Here is a 20683-nt window from a genome sequence, read left to right as displayed (position 1 = left end):
CCACTGTCCTGCTGGTAATAGCTTATGATCACTTTAGATAAGCTATTACCAGCAGGACAGTGGGGTGGGAGGAGGTATTGTTTCATATTCTCTGTGTATATATAAAGTCTGCTGCAGTTTCCACGGTATGCATCCGATGAAGTGAGCTGTAGCTCACGAAAGCTCATGCTCAAATAAATTGGTTAGTCTCTAAGGTGCCACAAGTACTCCTTTTCTTTTTGCGAATACAGACTAACACGGCTGTTACTCTGAAACCAGTCTGAAAATAATATACACAAATAGCAACAACCAAATACTTTTAAAAGTGTTACAAATTATGATTGCTAAGTAACAAAATGACTTGCTAAAATAAAATACAGTGCCCTACAAGTACATGGATGTGTTATCCTAAACTAAATCAGGCTTTTAATACTTAGAAAAACTGTTAACAATTAAAAAAATATTCATGGCATGAAATTTGGCTTAGAAAACATGTACTGTGAGAAGAAACCGCCCCCCACAACCACTATTCAAAAAGCACACCACCACTTTGCAGATGAAATTACAACCTATGTAGTTTGGTGGGAATTTTAACATGAACTAAATATGTTGATGCATTACAGTAAACAGACAGACAGACTGTCAAAGAGCTTTTCTGAAATTAGACTTAAATTACAGCAAGTGTGATATACATAGCTAGGAAGCGGAAATGCCTTTTCTTTTCTATGCACTGTATCCTAAGGCTTTTATGTCTATGAGACTTTAGTTTTTCATCAATTTAATCTCAGTTTCATAGCTACATGTATCGCTGCCTGAAAATCTAAATTGTTTTAGTGCGCAAACAAAAAACCTGATAGGGCTCGATTGTCCAATTACACTGTGTAACTCAAGTTGGACAAAGAAGGCATTTTTAGTACCAGAAGAGGATAATTAGCACCAAAACTGGTAACCTTGGCACATCAACCAAGGTGATAATGAGGAGCTAACCATGCTCTGAGAGGGCAAATGCACTGAAAAGAGGGTGTGATAAACACAACAGTAGGCATAACAACATAACATAACAGGGACAGCATTAAATTATTTCTGTGCTGTCAGATCAGATAATGATGATGTTGTTGCCAGATAATCATGATGAACTAGAGCTGGCAGAGGAAGTGTGCATACATAGTGGATCAACAATGACACTGTCCTGTCTTGTAGTATCTTACAATCCCAGACATCACCACAGAAAAAGTGAGCTGAAGTTGGGCTCTGTGCAATGTGCATCTGTGTCCTTGAATTGGTAGATATGATGGTCATTTTATGAGATTTCTATGGAAGATCTGGTTAAACAGAGTTGCAATACAATGTAATATATGTATGCCCCTAGATTATTTTATGATCGATCTGTGAAATAGCTAGGAATTGTTAATACATTATTGACTTTCCACTGTGTGCTTGTGTCTTATTTGCTTTGGCCACACTCTGTACACAGTTGCTGGCTGTGTTCTCCAGGTTGTCACTGTGTTACACATTAGCCTTGGTGCTTGTGTGAGCAATGGCCCATGTTGCTTGGGTGTCTGCTCCATTCTGGTATCTCATACTTTTTACCAGATTCAGCCATCTGTGACCGTGCTGAGAGCTTGTTCTGGGTTCATACCATTTTTTCCAGTTCCGCTGCATTCCAGGGCCATTTTCCTCTCCTCTTTCACTATTAGTCTTGGCAACCTGTTTGTTTAAGGGGAGAGGGTTTCTGGGTGATGCCGTTTAGTCAAGACACTTTGCAACAATTCACACATGCTTTTAGCTCCTTATTGGAAATTCTGTGTTCTTTGTAATCCTTTGTTAATTTAACATCTCGTTTGTTTAAAGTCAAAGGGTGATATTATGGTCCCATTAAAGCCAATGGGAGTTTTGCCATTGACTTCAATGCAGCCAGGATTTCACCCATCGTATATACTGAATAGTACTGTTCTAACTCTTAAAACCAGAGGGAGGAATAAGAAAAGGAGTACTTGTAGCACCTTAGAGACTAACCAATTTATTTGAGCATAAGCTTTCGTGAGCTACAGCGACACTGACAGTTTATCCCTGTGACTTTAGCAGGGAAGCTACCAAAGCCATATGGGGAGTGCACTGGACAGGGGAAGGATAGAAGATGATATCTATTTGAAGCAGGAATGCATGAGGAGTATTGGAGGTTAATGGCTCAGGGCCTGTGATTGATAAACAAGACAGAGTTTTGGCAAACTTTCAACTCTGGTGCCTGGCTTACATTTCTGAAGGATATTGGACAACGCCTAGAAACTTATTTTTATTAAGTTAGTTACTTAATAGGTTAGTACTAGAATGACCACTAATTAATATTATTGGTATTCATTATTTGTATTAGTATCACGTAGGGACCCCATAGCAAGCATCAGGCCACACTGAAGTAGGTGCTGTACAAACTAGTAAAAAAGACAGCCCTTGACCTAGAGAGGTTCACAATCAAGGCTTATAACAATATGCAACAAGTAGACAAAACAGACCAATGGGTGAGGGCCAAAGAGTCAATGAAGAATTTAATCTCTGGAATCACTGACTGTTTAATCAGTTAACAGAAAAACCTCAAACTGTTCAATTTTGCTCCAAATGATCTCATCTCAACCACTAGTTCTAAGGAAATAAGAAAGTATGTACAAATTTAAACTCTTGAGCCCATGCTTGTTTTCAATTCCCAGTTAGCAAATAAACAATTTGACACACATTATAAAGTCAGAAGCCTGTCACTTTTCCACTCAAAAATGGTTTGAGTGATTTATTTTAATTTACCCAAAATATGTTTCCTCAAGCCTGAGATTAACCGGGAGAATTTTCAAACATTTTGAGTGGAACAAGGGATTGGGGGAAGGGGCAGCTTTTTACACCCTTAACTATGGAGTCAATAAGAGAGATAATTAAAAGTCAAATGAAAAAAGTTTTCAGCTTCACTTTTTGCATATAACTTTAATCAGTTATTCATTTAGGAGACCTAAAGCTTCATTTAATGTTTTGGTATAATTTTGGAACTTGCTAGAGACTACTGAATTTAACCCATGAAAGCCACTGATCGTTTCAGTGAAAGTTTCTGTATGTGGAATGTGTTTTTGTGTGCCTCCTTTTTGTTGAAAAGCTAGCCTTGTAAATAGGTAAAATGTTATTAATGGCCTTCATTCTTTTCAAAGTAATAATCTGGGGATAATCTAGAGCAGCGGTTCTCAACTTGTGGTCCGCAGGCCACATGCAGCCCAATTAGCACATAGCTGTGGCCCAGCTGTGTGCTAAAGACTGCTGGGCCGCGCAACAGGATCCAGGTTCCCGCCGCCCAGGTCTGGGCTGCTGTCCGGCCCGACATGGCAGGTGTCCAGGGCTGCCAGCTGGCCCCACGGGGTCGGAGTCTGCTCCTGGCCCCACCCTGTGGAGGGGTCTCTGGGCGGGAGGCGCTAGGCATAGGGATCTGTCAGGGGCTATGTGGGGAGGGGCGGGGGGGGCGCTGTGGTTCTCAATCTGGGGCCCACAATGATAAATAGGTTGAGAACCACTGATCTAGAAGAACTCAGATTGAGTCACACACCAGCAAACATGGAATCATACACAATGATCACAGGTTCATGGGCAAAAACATGGTTGCTGTAAAAATCACATATGGAATTTTCAACTTTACTATTATCTGTGCTTACAGAAAAGATTTAGGAACATTTGCAAAAGTGATGGACTGTCACCTTAGGTATCCAATAACCTTTCAAGGAACAACACATTTCTAGTTCAATATGGTTCTAATAAATGAAGAACGGAAATCATGGGCAGAGCATATTCACTAATCCCAAACAAAAATCTTAACTGAAAAACAGTTATAGTAGATAGTTTGTATAAGAAACAAGATTCATTTTTTTTACAATGAGAATAACTGCGCCTCTTGGCAGGACCTGCTGTTTGTCACAGTTATATCATTATATTACAATATCATATTAATCCTTTGAAGTCTGGTATCCAAAGTGCCATTTCTGCTATTGATTCCATAAGACTACTTTTGAAAACATGTTCCAGAGGTCCATCAGACAACTAACTCAAAGTCAAGCATTCACGTGCCTGGAAAAAATCCCAATCAAGAATTTTTGCAGCCCCACGAACAAAATGTTTTACATGCATCACTGTAGAAATAGCTAATAAATAATTTGACAACATATGTGTCTTTCATAATTAACTACTAGATCAGTTTAATGGAACAATATCAATGTCATCATCATGCATTTCATTAAGATTAAATTAAGAAGATAGTAAGGAGGCATATTGCCCGCACCCAGGATGTATGCATTTGTGCATTAGTTCCACATAAATACAGCAATGCTAAAATGTATTGAGAGATTTAGAAAGCAGCTAACTCACATAACAGAAACACAGAAAGAAAAGGGGCAGAAATAAAGACACCCGCACACAGATGACTACCTTGATGTTTGCCCAGAATTATCTCCCCTGCTTCCTAGGATTACTGTTCTTTTTTCCTTTTATTCAATGGCCATCTCCTAGGCAGATGTCTGCAGATGTTAACTCAATGTTAGCTCCCAGCCCCAGCCCCTTCTTGCTTATTGATGGATCCAAGACAAAATGACAGGTTATTCAAATAGAAACTCCAGAGATTTTATAAGTATGATATCAAATTATAAATGTAGGTTCATAGAAAACCATCTGTTACAGTAGGATACTAGACAAATGTGACCAGCAAAGTCTACTCCTTAAATCCACCTCTTAGCAATCACCAGGCTTAAAACCAACAGCATAGGGCTTGCCTAGATAGATGTCTCTCTCTGATGCAAGCCTCTAAAGTAGACAAAATGGAGCTTGCACCGTGTGACTTACCCTGGTGAGTCCTTCCTTCTGTGCAACATGCAGTAAATAACAAATTTCCTCTCTCCACACTTTATTCCTGGATTCAGCTGAAGTGAATTTAACTGAGATGGTATTCAGACTTGGAACAAGTTACTGCTGCCTCTAAAACTAACTTCTGTTTGAGTATGCTTGAGAAATTACAGGAGGCATCGGATGCTGTTATATATTTTGAGCTAGATTCTCAGCCCACAATGTGCAGTTTCTTTGCTGTTACTAGAATGATACAAGAATAAGATCACACTTCCTTCCCTGACCTGTCAAGAAGTTAGTGTAAAAGCATCATAGTGTAGTCAAAAATTCAAGATGCAGGTATGAAGTTATATCTGCTTGTGTAGGCCTGCATCTCTAAATGAAGCAGCATGTAGGCTTCCACTGCCATTCACACAGAAGGACACCTAGACCCTTTGGAGATGTAACCATAAAATAGAAAAAAATTCAGAGGATGGCTTTCCTTTCCCCATCTCTGCAAACATCGTGTAGATTCGTGTGCAACACTCATTGAGAGTTAAGGTGATAGCCACACTGACAAAACTTTAGTTATATTTTAAATTAACAAATTTCAAAATTCATAAATGCACCAAATCAGTAAACCTGTCAAGCAAATTCATTATATTCTATTTTGATTTGTGTTAATGTCAATGAATGATGCTACTAATTTAAATTAAGATATAAAGATGCTACTACACAAGAGGTTCATTTTCCTTTTACTGTAACACAGTGGTTCCCAAACTAGGGGTACCGCTTGTTCAGGGAAAGCCCCTGGCGGACAGGGCCGTTTGTTTACCTGCTGCGTCCGCAGGTTTGGCTGATTGCGGCTCCCACTGACCACGGTTCACCACTCCAGGCCAATGGGGGCTGCGGGAAGGGTGGCCAGCACGTCCCTTGGCCTGCGCCACTTCCCGCAGCCCCCATTGGCTGAGAACAGCGAACTGCAGCCACTGGGAGCCATGATCGACCGAACCTGTGGACGCAACAGTTAAGCAAACCGGCCCGGCCCGCCAGGGGCTTTCCCTGAACAAGTGGCGCTCCTAGTTTCAGAACAACTGCTGTAACATATATATGGGAGATATTTTCACAGGGTTCCCATAATGCATCTGTCTACACATTTTAAATTTAGTAAAAATAAGTGAAGATGACAGATAAAAATTCAGCATTTCCAAATATAACCATTACTCTGTTTTAGGAACAGCACAGACATCAGCCAGCACTGACAACGAGTTTCTCAATCTAAGATGAATAGCAATCCTTGCCAAGGTAAGTAGTGAGGTATCAGGCATAGGTAGGTATCTCTTTTGGTGAAAAATGCATAGTCAGCAACAAACACATTTTGTGAATTCATGTCAATTTTGCCAAAATTATTTTGTTTAAAAAATATCTAAAATATCTAAATGTTTTGTTTTGACATTTTTGAATGAAACATTTTGATCTTTTGATTCAAAATTACTTTTTGTTTAAAAATTTCCTTTAATTTTACTAAAAACATTAGATGCTCAAAATGGAAACACCACATTTCAATTCAGGACAAATAAAACATTTCATTCAACCCAAAATTATTATTATTGTTACTATTATTATTATATTAACCAAAAATATTGAATAATTTCATTTTCAAATCAATCCAAAACCCTTTTTTTTTTTTTTTTTTTTTTTTGCCAGCAACCAAAAAACTCTGTCATATATCCAGCTCTAATCAGGAGGCTCACACAGTGTCTGCCTCTGTCTGTCTGTTCAGTGGATAAACAGAAGGATTTTGTTCTAAGAGGCTGTCCACTCTTTCAGATTCCTCAGCACAGAATTCTCATGCCACACATCCAAAGAAATTTGAAATGTTAAAAACAAATTAAGAGATTAAAATATGTATTTTGATGAGTAGAATGATGCAGAAAGTATTTCAAGGATCTTTATCAAAAACAATACTGTTACAGCAGTGTAGATTTTTTATAACAAAAAGTCAACTAATGCCATACAGTATGTACGATCTATTATTGTACAGACTGCCCATAAAAAGTCACACCATAAATATGTGACTAGATTTTTCAAATGTAAGTACAAAACATTCAGCAACTCTTACTGTCCATCTGGAAACCTACATTGCTGTCAGATAAATACTCAACCTGTGAACATAAACATGGTTTTGAGTTGTAATTTCAAAATATGAAAAACCAGCGGAGATGGCTGTACTGAAAAGAAAATCACCTTTCCAGCAATGAAACCAAAACTTTTCCAACCTTTACTGGTGGATATTACTCTGTGGACAGGTGAACACTTCTGAGGATTCTCATTATGAAAGGCAGCAGTCATTTAATAACATATTACAAGTAGGATTTGTGATGCTCTGTTGGCAGCCAACTTTCCAACCCTTTTCCTGCTACTTCCTCTTCTGAAGACCATGGGTTCAGGATGTTTGATGTCTGCTTCCCAGCAGTTTGAACCCCTGGATGTTATCAGGCGTTGATCATGATTGATGCCTAAATTAAAATTAAATATAAATCTCTTAACCTAAATAGGGACACCCACTACCATGTTGTTCTTTGGGGAGCAACTCTCTGGCTCCATGGACATCACTTGGACAGAGTAGTTGCCTCCTTCTGCAGCCCATGCCCGATCCAGATCCACCAGCCCCATACAGTGTTTTCCTAGAACACCAGAACAAAAACAGAAACATTAAAAGACCTCCTTAATTTTTAGTAGAAACATATGATGTACAAAGAAATGTACCCTTTGGCATAAGAATCATAGAAGATTAGGGTTGGAAGAAACCTCAGGAGGTTATCTAGTTCAACCACCTGCTCAAAGCAGGACCAACACCAACCAAATCAACCCAGCCAGGACTTTGACAAACCAGGCCTTAAAAACATCTAAGGATGGAGATTCTACCAACTCGCTAGGTAACCCATTCCAGTGCTTCACCACCCTCCTAGTGAAATAGTGTTTCCTAATATCCAACCTAGATCTCCCCCACTGCAACTTGAGACCATTGCTTCTTGTTCTGTCATCTGCCACCACTGAGAACAGCCTAGCTCCATCCTCTCTGGAACCCCCCTTCAGGTAGTTGAAGGCTGCTATCAAATCACCTCTCACTCGTCTCTTCTGCAGACTAAACAAGCCCAGTTCCCTCAGCCTCTCCTTGTAAGTCATGTGCCCCAGCCCCCTGATCATTTTGGTTGCCCTCGGCTGGACTCTCTCCAATTTGTCCACATCCTTTCTGCAGCGGGGGGGCCAAAACTGGATGCAATACTCCAGATGTGGCCTCACCAGTGCATAATAGAAAGGAATAATCACTTCCCTCCATCTGCTGGCAATGCTCCTGCTAATGCAGCCCACTTTGCCGTTGGCCTTCTTGGCAACAAGGGCACACTGCTGACTCATATCCAGCTTCTCATCCACTGTAATCCCCAGGTCTTTTTCTGCAGAACTGCCGCTTAGCCAGTCGGTCCCCAGCCTGTAGCGGTGCATGGGATTCTTCCTTCCTAAGTGCAGGACTCTGCACATGTCCTTGTTGAACCTCATCAGATTTCTTTTGGCCCAATCCTCCAATCTGTCTAGGTCACTCTGGACCCTATCCCTACCCTCCAGCATATCTAACTCTCACCCCAGCTTAGTGTCATCCACGAACTTGCTGAGGGTGCAATCCATCCCATCATCCAGACATTAACAACATTAATGAACATTGTTCAGTTATTAGTGATGTCAGAAAAACATAGCAGTAAATAACTTAGAATCTAGAAGCAACCTAATCCAGATGTACCACATCTCTAAATCTGCTTTCCCCCATTTTACCTATATTTTTATTTATTTAATTAAATAATTAATATTTGTATGGCAACCATTATTTTACGTGTGTGCCTCACAAACCTCACATGACAAAGAGGTTGGATTATTATCCTTTTTTATGGACGGAGAAACACAATGTGTTCTTTTCTATTACCCAAAATTACGGGGTGTGGGATACATCACGTGTACGTGGCAGGTAAAGACGGCTCCTGGTACTAGGGAAAGATTGGCACCAGCTCCTCATGGTGGGGTAGGGGTGGTCCCCACTTCCCATCAGCCATAGCCATTTTCCTAATCTCCTTCACGTCTTGTCTAAAATCTGGAAATCTTCAAGTGTTTAACAGAAATATTAGCCCATTTCCATAGAAAATACAAAAATAAAACAAAACAAAGTTTACTCAGGGTGACTTGCTCACCAGCAAGATCCAGAAATGTTCCACACCCACATCAATGGGCGGGGGAACTTGATGGGGCCAGTTATGAAAGGGGGACAGTCCTAGTAGAAGGGAGGGAGACACTCGCCAAGAGACAGTAGGTAACTCCGCCCCATGGGAGTCTCTGGAACCCACTGGCTGCGGGAGAAGGGTGCTGATTGGCCAGCACTCCCCAGCTCCCAGGATTTAGCCCAATGCAGGGGCCATACAGAGCCTCTTTCAGCTCCGTTACAGCCCACTCTACCCACCTGAAGTAGGAATGGGAACTTGGCCTGACAGATGCTGCAGGTCTAGCTAATCGCCTGTTTAGGAGGTCAGGATGGAATTTTTCTGCAGTGAGGCAATTGGAAGGGCACCAGGGAGTTTTCTGATTTCCTTGCAGCATGTTCAAGCCAAAAGAGGTTGAGTAGGAACACACTTAATTTCTAACTGAGGTACTGGGGTGGAGTTGTTTATTCATTGCAACTTGCAGCCAGTTTCCAGTACAGTTAAGAGAATAAAATGAATGGTCCCCAACCTTGGGCTCATGTGATAAGGTGAACCTTTGTGGGTCAAGGTCCTCACCCTGCTGCAACTCCTGTCCCCCTTGCAGGGGGGGAAGGAGCTAGCACTGAGAGAGAGCAGAGTACTGGGGGGGGTAGGCTGAGGAGAGCCTACCCTGCATTATGAGCCTACCTAAGGCAAATTATGATTAGAGCCTACATAATGCCAATTATGATTATATGGTAAAGAGCCCTGTAACCCTTCTATTGGAGCCAATTAAATGCCTGGTATTGGAGAGCATGGATAGTGGCAGGTAGTGCCCTCTCCCTTGTGTTAGAGTTTAATACAAATTGCGGACTGCCGCTTAATGCCATGCATGTGTCTGCCCTCATCAGTTACATAGAGTTTAATTACTTCTAGAGATCAGAACAAAAACTTCATTTTCAAAACATTTCAGAATAAATCTGAGCAACTGTAGAGGAAAAGACTGAATTGTTCTTGGTTTAGAATTTTGTAGCATAGTAAAATAAAGCCAAAGCCATCTGTTTTATTTATAGATTTCAGGTGATTGTTATTCAATACATTTGCTTCCTATCTATGTCCAAACTATCTGAACTGATACTTCACAGAAAAGTTAGAACTTTTAGCAGTTTCACAACCCTTACAAGAAAGTTTCACCAATATCTTGAGATGTATTAAAGATTCATAATTATAAAGTCCTGAACAAGATGCAAAAGGTACTATAGTCTCTCCTTTTCATACTCCAATGCTCTTATCTATGGCTTGATAAAATAACACAATTTAATGCATTTGGGATCAGCGAGTCACTACAGTACATTTCACAAAAGCTGACACACAGTTTTTTAGTCACAGATACCTGATAGTAATTGGTACTATATAACCACCATTGATAGATAAACAGACTGAACTGTTGTGACCAGGCCTTTAAGTTTGAGGTGTTTATCTGGTGTCACACGGGCAGCATGACAAGCCAATAAACCTGTACTATTTTACAGAAGTTGTGTGACCCACAGTAAGCATTACTACATATATAATTTTTTCTCAATCTTAAAAGACTGGAAAAAAAAGCAGAATAAGCCACTTTCTCACTATCTACAAATATAGAAAAAAAAGACACCCCGCCCCTCCAAAATTGTTTCCATGCTTTCAATCATTTAAAACGCTTCTTTAAAAAGAAAATCTGAAGTGCATTTGATGTAGCTTTTCAATACCTGATCTTGTCTTGTCAAAAGAACATGAATCTGACACAAATGTAGTCTGACTTAAACCACAGCAACCACACCCCTATAAAGATTTTCAGTAGAACAGAATAGTCTAATGGAATAGAATAGAATACAAAAATAATGTTCATTTTAAAATAGAAATCCCAATGAGGGTTTTTTTTTCTTGGGGAAACAAGTTTGTGAGGAAAAGTGTACAATTTCTATGAGACAGAGAACATACAAAAAGTTGAAATGATTCAAAAACACCTGACATTTTGTATCAAAACGCAGACAGAAGCTCATTTGATGTCCCTTCCCTCTCTTTTGAACTGGCAGTTTCCTTCCCATCTCCCATGGCTATCTCACAAGCAAAAGAGAAGACACCCTTCTCACTGGGTGGAGTATAATTGTCAGCTGTAACCCTGACCATTTTTTTTTTCCTGTCTAAATATAGCAGGGATAGCAAAACAATCATATCTATTTTTAAGTAAAATTGGAAATTATCTCAGAATCTGCAGTATTTCCTTTAGTAGTCTGAACTATAGAAAATACCTTGAATACCGTAAGTGCAGCTTTTTAAAATGTATTTAGATTAGTTGTTCCTACTGCCTTTGACGTATTTCATAAGTGTTTTTGAGCCAAGAATATCTACCTGCACTCCCCAACAGTGTCTGCCCTACCTTGGCTTGAATCGTTTTTTTAACTTGAAAACTAGTTTGTAGTCTCCCTTTTCCCTTTGGAAGATTAAATATTGCAGACGAATGATACATCCATCTGCCACAGTTAAGCTAATTCTTTGTCCACTCTTGAACATCTGTCATTTGTAACTACCCTACACAAGAACGAGACATGGACTTAAGCTGTAAGATGTGGATCTAGGTTCAGATATCAACCTAGCGAATATCTATGTTTTTGGGGACATTTCCATCTGGGATCTAGTAAAAGCCTTTCCTTAAAAAAGTAATAGCCTTCCCCTTTACTTTGGATTAGCCTCTCCTTTTTAATTAATATATGGCTGACTTGAGCCATAACTGCCAACAGGTGAGGACATTTTCCAGCACTTAATGAGTAGCTGAAGGAAGCGAGAGACCAATGCACGTTAGTCCAGCTGGTCATTAATTGCATGGAAATGCTCAACCTGCAGATAGTTTTTGCTATTATATACCATGACAATATAAAAATGTAAAACAGAAAAACATAACTTACCATTTAATACATCAAATAGCTAAAACCTGAACTGCACATTGGCACAGACATATTATTGGTTTTTTTCCTAGGAGTTGGAAGCCAGTACACTAACCAAGTAGCTTCATTCTCAGAATGCTGCTAGATTTAATTATCCTTAATTAGTCTTTAAAAACGCACTCTGACCAATGTATCTAGCTTGTTCTTACTAGTGAAGTTGAGTATATAGGTCTATCTTCCTGTATCTTTCCTTGATAATTCCCTTTATACAGGGGTTACAGCAACTTCCTTTCTGGTCACTTAAGTCCTTCAATTTCAAAGAAGTTTTAAATATCTCTGCTAAAGATATTCCTATCTTTGCTACTTTCTGCACAATTCTTGGACAGTTCCCATCTGGCCCTGGATGTTTGTCAGAGAGTTTTTTAAATGATTTATCACCAACTACTATATCATGTTTAATATATCTAGGGGTTTCATACTGCCACCCATTGCCAGAGTATCTAAATACTTTTCACAGGAGCTAGATTGGCTTCAGGAAGTCTTCTCCCTTTTCAGGGTATGGAGGGGGAGGAGCTGGTGCAGAGACATAATGATCAATAAAATGTCAAATTATACTCTAGCTCATATTTTAAAAACTTCAACCAGGAAAAATGCTTCACTACCAGAGTGAAAAAAGATACAGCAAGAGAAACACTCAGTGCTGTAAGTGTGCTGAGAAAACAGCAATTTAATTCCCTATTGATTAATGTACCAGTGTTTCCCATATATCATAAGCTCAGCCCATCACTAAATATAGTGCATATATTCTACACAACAGCTGATCTGTGGAAATGCATACCTATTAGTCTGCGTTCGGGTGGAAGCTGAACAGCTGTCTGATCTGCAAATCTGCAAAGAATCATGTGCTCCTAGAATTAAAAAAACACAGAAATATGGTTTTATTTCATTACTCTTTAAAAGTTATTTAATTTCAGCATAAAAAACCTATTTAAACATTCAATGGTACCAGAAAACTCTGTGTGTTGAATATTTTTCTATGACAATTAATTTATACTTGTACTTATTTCAGCTCCAAGTCAGCCTTTGAAAGTGTGTACCACTTAAGTTTGAATAACCACACCCATACTTCTACTTCCCTATATTTTTGGGGAAGTGAGTTTGTCTCTGGATCAGACTTCTCTATTTCCATTCAGCAGGGGACTTGGACACAGCCCCCAACAGCAAGGCAGTTTTCTTGAGTGGCATACTTCAGGCTGCTTAAGCCCTTCCCGTATGCACCAACCGGCAGCCAAGTCATCCTACTGCTACTGGGTCAGACTTGGACGTCCTCTCCCCATTTGTGGGTAGCATTCAAACTGCAGTGTGGAGGCACTCAAACATCCTGCGTCTTCTAGCGGTAATGATTCAGAAGCAGAAAAGAATCACCATCACTCTTGTTGGGGACAAGGCAACGTTCCACTGCTCAAATCCCACCCAAATCAGTGTAGAATCAATTTGAAATTGGAGTCCAGTGTTCCAGACCTTGACATGGGGAAACTCTCTCAACTCTATAGCACAAAATAAATTTAAACAAAAGTAGAAACTTCCCTATAAGATATCAAGAACTGACTCTGACTTCAATTTTTAGCCTTTGGCTAGCAAGACAAATGAAGCAGGGGTAGGTAAGTTAACCATTCTCACAGTGGGATGGGGAAAGATTGTGATGCAATGACAACTGAAAAGAATGCTCCTGAAAGCTATACTAAGTGGGACACCTGAAATTTCAAGTGCTAAGACCTAGCAACCACAACCAGAGCCAGCGCTAGCCATTAGCAGACTAAGCAACTGCTTAAGGCCCCAAGCAGCAAAACGGAGCCCCTATTCACTTTTTGTTATGTGTTGGGAGGAGCAAAATATTCCTGCTTAGGGTCCCCAGAGGGCTAGCACCAGCTCTGGCAAGAACTATTTCAGAATTGTCCAGCTTTATAGAGCCCTCTGTAACAACAGATGGCAATACAGACATGAGAAACTTTTCTACAGAACATAACAGAGAACCAAAGTTAGAGCTCTGAAAATGAGTACCTCTTTCTTAAATCAAACTAGGTTATCCTTTCATTCTTGGTTAATATAAAGAGATGATTTGTAAAGGTTCAGTCCCTGCATTAGGTGAAGGGACTGCAAGCTCAGATGTGTGTGTCTGACTTCTAACTTTTTACCAGCTATTCGGGCTGCTGGAGCAGCTGTTTGGGAAGCTTGAAGAAGCTGGAGCAGTTGGTCAGAGCAGGAAGAGCTGCTAAGAAAAAAACCCCAAATTAAGCCTCCAGGCAGAGGCTTCCAAAAGCACCTGGCTTTGGTACAGGAGGGGCAGTCAGAGCTAGTGGGAAAGGTACTGGAGGAGGCTCCAAGTAAGGGAAAGCAGCGGCAAGTAAAAACAACTCTGAGCTGGGAAGCTAAGCTATTGTCATTTCAGTGAATGAATGAAGGGTAGCTCCTATATCTCAGGCTGTAACATCGCCTCGGTAGGGTATGGGGCCACACTCAAAGTCTCCAAAGAAACAGGCTCAGCTCAGTTTTCTCATAGAAAAAATGAGCATACACAAAACTCCCTGCCTTCATCTGGTTACCCCACCCAACCCAGAGAGCCCACTGCCCCTGCCAGTTCTGCAGCCTGTTAAACCAGATCTGAACTCTGAGGTAAGCATCATCACTCAACTAACTTGAAAAATGAGGACTGGCTTGTGAATACACAAAAACATCTCACTTTGCTGTGGAGACAACCTGAAAGTTTAACTAGCGTCCAGGTAACGACTATATAATTTCCCCTTCAAAAGAACAGCAACCTGTCACATTTCCTGATGGTAGATATGGCGCAGCCATTATCAGGACAAAGAACATCATAATTAATACTATCCAGCTTTCTGTGTGGTTAACTTGCTCTCTAGAGAGAGCAAATTCTACTAAGTTGTCAAAGCTAAATATGAGAAGTAGTTTGGTTCCTACCTTCCAACCATCCCTCAGGGAAAGATAAAAAATGTGGCCATTGAGTGTCTTCTGGCGCAAGCCTACAACCACCATAGCCCTAGTTTTGCAACTTTAAACTCTAATGAATCAAGGCAAATGTTCCCATCAGAAAAGTAAAATGATAGCAGATAGACCAAGGTGACCAACAGTGAATGGATTCCATGTAGACTATATCCCTGTTGGTCTATTATAAGTCTTGTTATGTACAAATAAAGTAAATTGGTTTAAAAAAAATCAGATCTATCATTATATGGGAATTGTCATTCTTCTTGATGTCTCCTTTGATCTCTCAAAGGAAGTTAAGAAAAATGAATTTAAAATGGGAACTAAAGGACACAGGCAATGTCTGCCCACCACATTGAAACTTTAGTCACTAGTCAATAATTTTAACCAATATACTAACATGACATACAAAAATACTTATAGCTATCTGTATAACCAAAAGTTAATTATAATTAAGGCTGTACAAAAATCTCAGGCCATGATTTTGTTGTGGAAACCATAATTTCCAGCACTCACTGCAACTATTTTTGCAATGCCCCTCACTGAAATTTGGCCTGACCACCCCTCTGTTATGACAGGGGGGCAGCCAGGTGAAATTTTAGTGAATGATGTTGCGATGTGGCACCACCAGGGCTTCCCCTGGTCCTAGCCCTATTGGAGGCCCAAGCACTAGCACCGTCCCCACACACCAGCAGCCACGGTTGAAGTCTTCGAGGTTGTGCTTCTGCTCCACAGGCTTGGCATTGCGATCTGGCACATGGGGTCATAATGCCACTGAATCATGCCCTTCTGTCATGATGGCAGAGTGACCAGGCCAAATTTCAGTGAGTAGTGTTGTGCCAGCCTTCCACAGGGCCTCCAGAGGTCTCTGAGCTGAGAACTGTTCTAGGGTGCAGGGGTTCAGGCCCCCTCATACCCTGGGCATTGGAGGAAAGGGGCTGTATCCAGAGGTGTGGCCCCTCTCCCCCCCAACCACCAGGCCTCCAAGCATGGACGACAATCTCAAGGACTTTGCTTTCCACAGCTGCCAGTAAGAGGAGCTGGATGGAGGGACTTGTGCCTCCTGCATGGGTGGGAAAGGGGACTGGCAATACCAGCCCCCTCACAGGGGCTCCAGAAGTGGGGGCTGTGGGTAGATGACCTTGAGAGTTTCAGTCCTGCACCCACCTCCACTTCTGCCCAGAGTGGGCCCCTGCCACAGCAACACTGCAACTTTAACAAACTGGTTGCAACTTTTGGAACCTCTCCTCCCGACAAAAATCACAGCTTTCTTATAGCCTTATTTATAACCAAAGTTATTTGAGGTACAGTAAGCTGTATTTATTATGTTGTGGTTGACCTAGGCACTACGGCAAATACAAACAACAACAAGAACTAGCCAATACCTCTACACTAATTATAAGATTCCTTATCTAAACTTTCTAGGGATGAATTAATTTAAAAAAAAAAAACATGTAAGGTAGAGTGGCTTGTTAACACCTCTGCAGTCATAGGACAAAAAGATGGGATAAGTGGATTAGTGCAATAAGCCATAAATCTAGTTTGTCTGTTCAGTCCATGATTTTTAGCGTCTTGCAGAGTTATGAATTCAATTTCCCAGGCTTGTCTTTTGAAAGTGTTGTGCAGTTTTTCTTTGAGGATGACTAAATGCAAGGTGGAAAAGATTGTTTAGCATAAATAGTTAGCATTTAGCTGTGACACTTGGAATACCTTTCCCTACATTTCTCAGACCTGAAGAAGAGGTTTGTGTGGCTCAAAAGCTTGCCTCCCTCACCAACAGAAGTTGGTCCAATAACAGGTATTACCTCACCCACTTCATCTTTCTAACATGCTGGGGATGACACAGCTACAACTACAATGCATGTGACAACTTAAAAGTCCTCAGACTTATTTGTAAATTTGTCCCAACATTGACAACTAGTTCGTCAAAGCACTATGAAAGTGACATTGACACAGATATTCAGATTATTTATTTATTTCTATGGACACAGAATGCTAGGGGCTGAAAGAAACATGTGGCGTTTTCTTCCTACTGTTCAAGTACGAGGAGGTTTCTCAAGGTTCTAGGGACTTTCTGCAGTTAAGTTACTGTACAACATCAAGAGTCCTAAGATGTCCACAGGGAGATCTGAGAAGACAAAGCAAAAATGCTGGTGAGCATTTCCAAGGTAGGTCCTCCAAATACAGGATCATGACAGACAGAGGCGACACATACCTGTTGGTAGTGGGAGGTAGGAGGGGAGAAGGGGAAGAATTTAAAGGTTTTGGTGGTATGCAGCGGGATTCAGGGAAAGGCATATAAGCCCTGGCAGAAATCTGAGAGAGCATGTTATCCCGCGTGACCCCCCACATCACCTCTGATTACAGAAGAGGTGAGAACTGGCTCAAAAATCACATATAAGGAAGCAAATTTAGGCAAAAGAAACAGTAAAATCCATTTGTCCATGAATGAGAATTCATTATTGAACAAAAAGTCCTCTCATTTTGAGATCAAAAATTTTAGTTAACACTACACCCAGTCACACACTGGAGAATGATTAGAGAAAGAGATACTACAACTATTCAAAGGTTTGTTGATCAATGACATTTTAAACTCATCTTAAATCATATATAACATATTAAATGTATATTAAATACTTTAATTTTAATTAAAATTTAATTAAAATAATTGCTAAAACAATCTTAGTAAAGAATTGTATTTATTATTTATTTCTATTTTAAAAAGTGCCTATCCAATGCTCGAGGTACAAATTAAGGAGAAGCACTATCATTAGATAGAGAAAAATCTGAAGCTTACAATAGAGTGTATTGACTTTAATAAATAAGTTGCTGTACAGAAAGCAAGCTAGTTCTTTAAATATTTTTCAGATAAGAGCTATTGGAAAATGAGTTCTCTAGAAGCAAGCAGTCTACAAAAATGCTCCTATACATTTAATTAGGTCTATATACCTAAGAACAATCAATACTTACACTAAAGTCTATAAAGTGAGTGGTATCCAGAAGATTTTAAATGAAGCATGTCAAAACACGAATCTTAGGGGTGTTTTACTTATCTTTACTAAGGGATAAAGTTCTTTTATGGAGAAATCATCTGATTTTATTTTACTGAAAATAAGCCTTTTTTTTTTAAAAGTGGAAGGAATGTGAGTAGATCTGAATTATTAAACATCATTTACATTGTGTGTTCATCCTCATAATTAAAAGATAAACACAGATTATTCATTCCACTACAAACCGCAGGGAAAATGCAGAAAAGGGCACACAAAGAAAACCTAACCACTGAAACACGTTTACATACCTTATAGGATAAAACTTCCTTGAACCGATGACTGAAACAGAAAAGGAGATTGATTCAATCAACATTAGAAATAACCAAGATTGAAAACAGAAGTAATTTTTAAACACTTGATTGAATTCTAAACAAAATATTTTTATCTGGAGGCTGTGAAGCTATATTCAGAAGCAGAAACTATGACAGCTTTAGTTCACTTGAGTAGAAAAGGCACATTACAAGTAATTTTATGTTTTACTGTACTATTTATAGAAGTTTTTTCTTTAACCATTATAAATACTACACATTTTTATAAAACTGGCTTTGTCTATATTCTATATAAATACTCTGTGTCATAGCCACATATATCCCCTACAGCAGCCGTTCTCAAACTGTGGGTCAGGACCGCAATGTGGGTCACGACCCCGTTTTAATGGGATCGCCAAGGCTGATGTTAGACTTGCTGGGGCCCGGAGCCCAAGCCCAAGCCTCACCACTTGTGGCCAGAGATGAAGCCCGTCGTGGTGGGGCTTGGGCTTTGACCCCCTCTGCTTGGGTGGGGCTCAGGGGTCACACAGTAATTTTTGTTGTCAGAAGTGGGTTGCAGTGCAATGAAGTTTGAGAACCGCAGCCCTACAGTATATATACACATGCCTTTTGTGTCTGACGTACCACAAAACTGCATTATTTTTCACTAGAATTGAATTAAATACTTTGTGCCCAGTTACTGTGGAATGTTTTCTAATATTACCAACTTTAAAAAAATTAAATTGTAGTCCCCAGGCTGAGCTGCTGCATTGAGAGCTAGATAGTCTCCTATATGCTTTAGAGCCTTTAAAATTGTAAATGTTAATAAAAAAACACGACACTTGGCATTTCTACAGCACCTTTGAACAAAAGATCTCAAACATCTTCACAAACCTTAATGAATTTCCAGTCTAAAATTGTAATTAACTTGAAGTTAATGATAACTTATTTTTTAAAGGCTGACTAGATGCTGAAAGTAGTTTCCAGTATTATATCTGCCCCTATATCCCCCTGCCCATCTTTGCAACTTTACAATTGTATTATCCTGTTTTTTAAAATATGTTTTCCTCCTTCTTGCTATGTGAAAGATGCGAACAAACAAAAGAGGAAACATACTATACAGGATATAGAACACAACTGGAGGAACATCATGTGCTGTCAAATGCACAAAGTAATCAAACTGAAATAACAAATAGTTATTCTCTAATCACTTTCAGTTACAGCAATCTTAGATGTTTCTTGTAAAAGTAGTAAGAAAAATATTTTCAAACAAAAATATATTATTTTTAGGTTGATGAATCCCTTTTAAGATAGAAAGACTTATTTATGTCAGCCAATATAGATCCAAAGAGCATTGTATTTTCTAATAAAACCCGAATTTTATAACCTTGGAAATTCAAAAGGTAAAAGTCTACTTCAAACTATAAACCAGTCTGAAAGTATGAAAATACACGATTAAAGCTACTCAATCTCAACTCTGCCCTGAAACACTCTAGCCTTCATTCCCATATACCTACTTCTTAAAATGTGTTATTTTTGGATCAAGGGCGTTAAAAAGCCCAAAGCCTAAGGGTTATGAACATGAACATCTTAAATCTGGAGAAGACAATAAGTACAGTTTGTGGTAGAAATATCAAAAAGATTAACCTAAGAGCAGTGGGCTTGATTGACCAGGTATTACTTTAGTTTTATGCTAGTGTAAATCCACCTAAATCAATGGGGTTTCACTGGTGGTGAACTGCAGTAACATATTTGTCAATCAGTCCCATTGTAACTGACTGCATACACATTATGTGTCTAGCACTGAGCGTGATACTCCCCACACCACACACACACTTCATTATCCATTATTGTTTTAATGAAATTTCCATAAATTCATTATCTTGGAGTTGGAGGTTAGTACAGTACATGTTAATTCCCTAGCACTATATTTAATAACACTTATGTAATTGGTGGCATATAAAATCTTTGTGAACTGTGTTGAATGACTGTCTTTGACACGGAGTCAGGAATTAGTAAAGTATCCCCTTTCTCAGTGAAGTATGTATTTCTGGAAAGAAGGCTGTAGGTATCTTTGTGGTCACTGATGAGGTGAACCTGTTTGTCCTGGATAGTTAAAGTCAACTTACAGTTTTTCAGTGTTGGCACAGAAACTTTATGGGGCAGAGTTAAGATTCTTTGGGTGACATTGTCTATTTACATACTTTTGATTTTTTCCCCTCTTTATAGTGGAAATTTAACTTTACATTTCCAGTCCCTTGTACAACTAAATTCTTCACCTTCGTGGAAATGTAAATTTCACTGTATTCTGAATGAAACCATAACAGCAAGGGCAGATGACAAAGGCTGCATGAGCCTCGATGCAGTGCTCAATCACCATATCTGTTGCCACGCCACAAGCATGCAGAGCCACCTAA

The 20683-nt window shown here is 39.6% G+C and overlaps 1 protein-coding gene across 6 annotated transcripts in view; it reads right to left on the bottom strand.

Moving 5' to 3' along the window:
* Positions 1-5858: 5858 nt before the first annotated feature.
* Positions 5859-20683, bottom strand: part of GSTCD (glutathione S-transferase C-terminal domain containing) — a 124257-nt gene continuing 109432 nt past the window's right edge. For 3 of the 6 annotated variants that reach the window (XM_073340830.1, XM_073340833.1, XM_073340832.1), the window contains 4 exons: positions 20546-20679; positions 18267-18297; positions 12804-12873; positions 5859-7502 (listed from right to left, as the gene is read on the bottom strand). In XM_073340830.1, coding sequence (XP_073196931.1) covers positions 7366-7502; positions 12804-12873; positions 18267-18297; positions 20546-20679 — 372 coding nt within the window. In that variant the 3' untranslated portion in view covers positions 5859-7365. Of the gene's footprint in view, positions 8968-12802; positions 12874-18266; positions 18298-20545; positions 20680-20683 lie in introns of those variants that run through there. The other 3 variants (XM_073340834.1, XR_012158506.1, XM_073340835.1) reach the window with 3 other exon arrangements.

This window comes from Lepidochelys kempii, chromosome 4, assembly GCF_965140265.1.
Source record: "Lepidochelys kempii isolate rLepKem1 chromosome 4, rLepKem1.hap2, whole genome shotgun sequence".
Taxonomy (NCBI): Eukaryota; Metazoa; Chordata; order Testudines; family Cheloniidae; genus Lepidochelys; species Lepidochelys kempii.
Note: the sequence above shows the minus strand (reverse complement) of the source record. Positions and strands in the feature narration are given on the sequence as shown.